The sequence below is a fragment of the Neodiprion lecontei genome, chromosome 1 (genome assembly GCF_021901455.1).
Source record: "Neodiprion lecontei isolate iyNeoLeco1 chromosome 1, iyNeoLeco1.1, whole genome shotgun sequence".
NCBI lineage: Eukaryota > Metazoa > Arthropoda > Insecta > Hymenoptera > Diprionidae > Neodiprion > Neodiprion lecontei.
Genome location: NC_060260.1, coordinates 31,494,897 through 31,501,995, shown reverse-complemented (window position 1 = coordinate 31,501,995; position 7,099 = coordinate 31,494,897). Strand labels below are relative to the sequence as shown.

The 7,099-nt window shown below is 46.0% G+C and overlaps 1 protein-coding gene across 1 annotated transcript; it reads right to left on the bottom strand.

The window, feature by feature from the left end:
- Positions 1 to 474: 474 nt before the first annotated feature.
- On the bottom strand, positions 475 to 3,849 carry LOC107217168 (segmentation protein Runt-like). The gene is made up of 4 exons (XM_015654554.2): positions 3,111 to 3,849; positions 2,889 to 3,002; positions 2,001 to 2,108; positions 475 to 1,576 (listed from the first exon to the last, which is right to left on the bottom strand). Exons 1-4 carry the CDS (start codon positions 3,430 to 3,432, stop codon positions 1,179 to 1,181), a joined length of 942 nt encoding a protein of 313 aa, XP_015510040.1. The 5' UTR covers positions 3,433 to 3,849; the 3' UTR covers positions 475 to 1,178.
- Between the last annotated feature and the right edge of the window lie 3,250 nt (positions 3,850 to 7,099).

Genomic DNA, 7,099 nt, shown 5'->3' with positions numbered 1-7,099 from the left:
TTTTATAAAATATCGGATCGGGGTAGGGGAATTACGGATTTCGATGAACGAATGGCAAAATATAACACGGGTGATTCATTGTTTTTTTAAAGAATTGTTGTTTCATATTTAATTTTCAACTTTTATCTCTCATTTCACGAACTCCGTCACTATATATAATTTTATACCTACTATTTACATTAAATATGTATTGAATCATGTTTAGTCGAATTCCGTTCAATTCCGGTCCGCATTTTGGACGGAAGTCCAAAAAATAAAATGCCGCACTGATAGCACCTAAGCAGGCACTGGTTGTCAATTTTCCTGAATATGGTCGGCGGGGCCCGGCCGAAACATCGAGAATATGTGGTTTCCTAACCAAATAAATTAATGACAATATTGCCCGGAATTCGACTAAACATGATTCAATCTACTTCCCTGGTCACGAATACATCGCAAAAATTAAAATTTGCTTGTTATAAATATGTTCATCTCTGTTTGTGTATTTGTCTATTTGTTTTTTTTTTTGTTTTTTTAAACTTTTCTACCTCATTCTCTTTTTTTTCTTCCCAATACGTAATCCTGTTATTGTCCAATTATATACAGCTCTTATTTACACTAGCTCTATATTATCGCGCATTATGTATATCCTGTTCGTGATAGAATTATTTTACGCGTAGATCGATTTTTTCCCCCATTTCGCCGAAGGACAATGTTAACAGTGTGTCGAATTTTTTTTTTTTTTTTTGTTTTTTACACGTGCAATCTTTGCACACTACCTTCTTTTTCATACTCTTTCTTCTTCGTCTTTTACCAACCGGTCTCTTGATTCTTTCAATACTATTTACAATTGTGTGTATATATATATATATATATATATTTGTATAATTAGGCGTTTAAGGTAGGTTAATTTACAAGAAATTTCACGTGCAACTGTGTAAAATCCGTTGATCCTATGGCCAAAGTTTTTTCCCCTTCATAACTTTTACGACGGATTATTGTTTGACCGATCGATTTGCCTCGGTTTCGAGTATTTTATAATCCAATGACCGGGAAGCAGGCGAACTACGCGACGTTCCTCGAATCCGAATCCGCGAGCTTCCAGCTCACATCGTCTTAGGTTAAATTCAATCTTTTACTCTCGAAGTTCATCTTCTTCTGATCCAGGTAATCCTATCTCGGCGATAATGATCCGGCTTTTAATACGGCCTCCAGACTGGTTTCGCCGGTGCCGGCGAGGTGATTTTCGTCTGGGAAGGACTCTTCGGCGATCTCTGGGATATCAGGGTCTTCGGGGCCTTCAATTCGTTCCTGACTCCCTCCGTTGGTTTCTTCGGCATCGCAGGCGTCGTCGCAGGAACGACCGGCGGCGACTGGTTCAGGGTGCTGAGGCGAATCGGTACGAAGGCGCTTCTAACTTCCTCCGCTTCGCTGCCGCTGTCGCTGGGACTCCTCGGCGGTGTCGAGGACGCCTTGATCTTCGGGAGCGTCGCGTATTCCGGGTACTTCATCGGTTCGGGAAATGGATAGGCGGACGTTGGCACGGAGGGCGTGAAGGTCGGAAAGAACATGTTCGGAGTTGGCAGCGGCAGAGATCCTGAAAGGTAAAAAATCTTGGGATGAAATCCTGCGTGTCGGTGCGTAATTAGGCAACCGCTGTCGATGTGAAGATCCCGAGAATCGTTCACACGGTGACGAATTTTGATCCTCGACGAGCAGAGAGAAAGTGCAGCGAAGACGATACGAGGGGACCAACTTGCATTATTATTCCGAGGGCTGAGAGGGGGTGGGAAACTAGAGGGTTGCACGCAGACTCCCCCTAGGTCCTGTGCCTGGCATGTACACCGGGGAATGAATCATCCTGTGACGTAACACGATCGATATATCGAAACAATGCGACGACCGTTCTTCTCGTCTGCCGCAACAGCCAGAGCTAAGAGGAATCGCGGATTTCGCTGCGCGTTACGTGGTGGGATAAAAAAAAAAAAAATAAAAAGAAAAAAAAAAGCAACTTTTCTCACCTTTGACGAGCGCCGGATGCGGCATGTGCCAAGCGTGTCCTAAATAAGCGGCGTCCAGCCAAGGATTCAGGAGTCCGAGTCCCGAGAATCCGGGTCCGTACTGGTAATCTATAAGTACAAAAGGAGGATTTCCGGGTCAGTTTTTTAAATTAAATTTATCGATTGTTTAGGCACGCGTTGCGTAACCTTTGGTCGACGTAGAAGAAGATCGGAGTTTATAAATAGGGTGAATTCGGATGAGCCAGAGAAGCGATCAACGCGAACAGCAGCGGATTCAAAGAAGACGCGGGGCGTGTTATCGGTCCGGTATCGGTAGAAGCCACGATTCGAATAAAAATTCGTGAACCGCGTGGGGAACACAGGCCGCATCGCGATAAACGCGATTAATGGAATAATAAGTCTCGGTCTCGGCGGGAGGATCGTCATTATCGCCCGACTCGTCTCGACTCGATTCGACACGGCGCAGCGCTTCTGCTTGGAAATGTTTACGCGAGGAGTATCGTCGAGGAAGCGACGCATATGTGCCGCGGGGATGAACCATATGCAGCCGAATAAACAAACAACTCCGACGGTGAAACGCGGCGGCCTCTTTGACGCCGCTTCGTTTTCCGGCGCCCCCGCGTCCCTGGGCGACCAATAAACACGCGGGATTAGTTGGCCCCGGCCAATCCCGTTATCCGGCTTGAAAAAACAGCCGCGTCGCCTCGACGGCGAAAGTTGAACGGCTGCCAACTCGGCTCGGGCCACCGCGGCGACCACGGCGCGGTTTTGAGGTCTCGAGAAGCCGGGAAGAACCGCGTAGAGCGACTCCCGGTCCTCCGGAGCTTTAGCGATTGCCTCGAGGAACCGGACGACACGATTATTGGCCAATTTGTACCTCGTACTCACTCGACTTTGATCTAGGTTCCCGGGGTCCGTCGACGGTGACCTTGATCGCCTTGGTGTACGTCGCGACTTGGAGGGGTACCGTGTTGATCTGGATCGTTAGGGAGAACAACTTTCCTGAAAGCATAAAAAGGAGGGCGGTTTCCGTTAGCCGCATTGAAATGATCGAGGCGGAGAAACGGAGAAACGAAAACAAAGAATCCGAGGAAGGGACGAGCAGCGCACCTCTTCCGCTGCGACCGACGAATCTGAGGTCGTTGAACTTGGCAACTTGGTTCTTCATCTCCGCCGTGTAGTTCCTCATTTCCCCGGTACAGTACTCGTCGTTTCCGGCACGGATTGTGACCATCGTACCGTCGACCACGTCGTCGAGAGCGACCACCTTGAACGCGACTGGAAGAGACTTGTTCGACCTCCAGTGAGTCGGCAGGGCGCTGCAGAGAATCGCCGGACTTCCGGTCTGCACCAGGTCCCCGTGACAGGCCCTGAGGGTGTCGTGAATAGCGCCGAAGTTATCCATCCCGATAGGACCGTCCGGCAGATGCATTTTCCTTGAAAAATTTCAGGCGTTATCCGAGTAACGCGACAGTCCGAAGCCTTGTCTCGTTCCTCTTGTCGTTACGTGTACTCCAATATCTCCGTGCGTTTTTAATCAGCGTTTAGCGCCGAGCACTTCACAAACAACGGTCACACTTCCAGGATTGCAAAACCGTTCACTGACGTACTCGAAACTTCTACGACACACGAATCGAATCGCAAATAATTCTCGTCAAGCGTAACGCGGATGGATCGGGACGGTGCGAAGACGTCGGCGACGCGTTCTCGATGCCGGTTCAGCGGATTCTAGTTTTTCACCGCTTGACGGAGAGCTATTTAGAGGGGATTTTTCTCCCCTCCAATTTTTCCCGAGCCCCTCCCAGACGCGCGCGTCGACCAATGAGGACGGCGGTCGTGTTGTGGCGGCCGCGGCTCGCCGCCTTCGCCCCTAACCAGGCTTAGGGGTTGCTGCCTGCCTGCCTGCCTGCCTGCTCGGGGGCGCCGTCGACACGAACGCGGCGCTCCTTACACCCGAGCCTACCTTATTCTAGCCTCAACGCTCGCGCACCAACACTCGACCGCGACACCCACACGGAAGCCGCGATCCCGCCACCCTCGAGGAGGTATCGCCTCGACACCCACACACGGCCGCGTCCACCCACCCATCCGTCAGTCCATCCACGCGACACCCGGCCAGGTATAATGTTTACTCGTTAAGGGCACCGACGTTTATCCGTCCCTGGATGTGTGCCCGTGCGTGTAAATACCTCGTGACTGATCCACCGACGCTCGGGATACGCGTACGAGCCGCTGTTCCGAGGCCTTCGGAACCGACCACGTTTTCACCGATTTTCTTCGTCTAGTTTCAATCGGATTTAACTTAGTCACCTACCGCTCGATCGGCACGAGTCGAGTCTGCGCAATTTTTTACTGGTGGATTTCTGCGGTCTGCGATTTACGCCGATCCGGTGTCGTTTTTGAGATCGAACAATAAAATTTTTTAAAAACCCCGTTTACAAATTTGTCTAGTTTCTCGAATTACCCAAGATTCTGTTTCGCTGCATTTTTTTTTCGCATCCAAGCTTATGGTTATCGTACAGTCAATCCTACATCGTATAGCAACTCGATCTTTTCGTTTTTAGTATTCGAAACCAGAATCAAAAGTATTTTCATCTGTATGGAGACGAGCAAATTCTTTTTCACCTTAAAATCGTGTAAATATGCGCAATTTACTGGTTGTCATTTTTCTTTGTTTCATTTTGCTCCAGAACTCTGTGTAAATCGGTTTCCAAAATCACATATCCTGCAAGCAATTGTCCAATAACATTTCACCAAACCGATATATATCAAACAATGAATTCTACCTATTTTCTCAATATTTCAAACAATCACTAAACCACTTGTAAATATTTCACATCCAAAGTGCGATCGAAGGCTGATACATTTTTTTTTTTTTCTTCATTTTTTTCAACCAACCTTCGAAAGGGAATACAAATTCATTGTACTACCGAATGAAGTGAAGCGTAAAATTTTTCTGATGATAAGAATAATATTCACCAGGTTTGTAAACAAATAGGAAGCCCTAAATAACTCACCCTAGAATACGCAAATACATGTGTACGTCAATCAAACGAAGCTAGCTTACCAGTAGAGTGATGTAGAATCGACAAATCGACGATGTGCGAATTGGTGTATATATGTATATGAGGGTGGTAAAAAAAGTTGTTTCTTCCCTCCAACCTCCTCAAATATTAGTCATCGATAGAAAAAAAGATCGTTTTCGTTAATAGTTAAAATATTAGTACACTATTCCATATTATTTAAATTCGTATATAAATCTTTGACGCTGATTCTTCGACTTTTCAAACGTCTACGAATAAGCATAGTTATCATTATTCGAACCGATTTTTTTTTTATCGGTAAAATTTGGTACTTTTCAGATGACTGTAAGGTGTGTTCTAATGATGATAATGATGAGTGTGTGTATGCTCACATTTGTCTTTCGGAAGAGAACTCGTTAGATGGCACACGAGGTGTCATCGCACACGACTTTTTTTTCTTTTTCTCTTCGCCGTGGTGTTGGGAACGAAAGACCACGGTGTGTTACAATGATAGTTATGTAGAAACCAGTATACAATAAATGCTTTCTTACTATTAGCTATATGGGATCCAAGAAGTGACTTATCCACCTCACAATTCAACAGATAACTATGCTTCATTACAGAGGTTTGGAAAGCTTGAAGAATTAACTTCAAGAATCTGTACACGAATTTGAAGAATATTAAACAGCTCATAAGTATTTCAAGTTTTAACGAAAATGGAAATTTTCCCATGCCAAACGAATGGGAAATAAAAATTAAACGGCAATCTGTTAGACTTGAGCAAGAGTGCTTATGTTTTCGGAGGAACTTTTTACCATCAATCACTAAAATTTGATGGGATAAGAACGAAAGACAAAAAAAAATTTTTCATTTTGAACCACCCTAACGTATACAACAAATATACGTAAATACAAATAAGCGAAAAAGTATCCCAGCATTGAAAGCTAAGCGTTTGCAATTTTGGTGCCAGTTTGACGATTGATCATTTGCACAGCCCTTGTTGTTTCATCGCGCGGCTACGGCGGAGGGAATTTCGAGTTACGTTCAATTTTTAATCGCTCTGTCACGAGTCCCACGCTTGCTTTCATTAGCGTTTTTCGAGCAGGGTATATATTTGGTTGAATCGATGCGTTTCCTCGCTCTCTCCGCGGGTACACAAGAGGCGGCACCACAGACGTCGGGTTTACATCTCGGTGTCTTTTACCGTCTTATACCGCCCATTAATTCGTGGGACTGTTGATGGATTCTTGAACGAAATATAAAGCCTCGGGTGATCCGGGTGTTGGTTGCACCTACACGGACAACGTCTCGTACGTCAAAGTTTTACTACCTCGTCTTACGGACGCGGCAACAGCTGTGTTTTGTTTGCTATCAAATGCAATTCGGATGCCAAGGATATATGTCTCGATTGGTTCTCGCCGTTCATCGCTTCGAGTTATTCTCAGAGCTGCTTGATGATTATTCCAAGATTCGGAGTATGAGCCAGCAATGCGAACCGGTTTTAAAAATAGCGAATCGCGATTGCAGACATTCGATCGAACCGGTAATTAAAAACGTTTCATTCGTTTCCGATTTCCCCTCTCCTCGCGAATCTTCGAGCTGCTGCAGCTGCTACCGGAACTTAAAAAAATCTGAAATTCTTTTTCAACCCCTCTCACGCCGTACGCAGGAAATCGTACGAGCGGAAATAATAATCTGATATTTACACGGAAACACGTATATACGGGGAGATATCCGCGAGTTGGCAAAACATTCGGACAGGCAGTCAGAGGGATAGTCGGCAGGGGCTGCAACCGGTACCTGTAAACCATATTATACATCACACGTATGCACGTGTTGCCTCGGCGAAGACTTGAGCACCGATGTGTTCCACGGGTGAACGGTGATTTATCGGACTGCCAGTGGTCCGGTTTTGCCGATTTTCGCGTAGAAGAATCGCTCCGATTCACCATAATTCAACCCTTTGGCGCTGAAATTGCAAAGGGAGATTTCTGCCCGACGCTTCGACCCGAAGTCGGTATTGTACGTTGGGAAGAGAGGACAGTCAATAAATTTGAATCGATATTGGGATCTGGT

What these genes read in the sequence shown, in the direction of transcription:
- LOC107217168 (XM_015654554.2), bottom strand. Translation starts at nt 3,432, where the DNA reads ATGCATCTGCCGGACGGTCCTATCGGGATGGATAACTTCGGCGCTATT. An exon ending in GGAACCTAGATCAAAGTCGA is followed by an intron (nt 2,109 to 2,888) that starts GTGAGTACGAGG and finishes TTGTACTTATAG; the next exon opens with ATTACCAGTACGGACCCGGA. An exon ending in GCATCCGGCGCTCGTCAAAG is followed by an intron (nt 1,577 to 2,000) that starts GTGAGAAAAGTT and finishes TTTACCTTTCAG; the next exon opens with GATCTCTGCCGCTGCCAACT.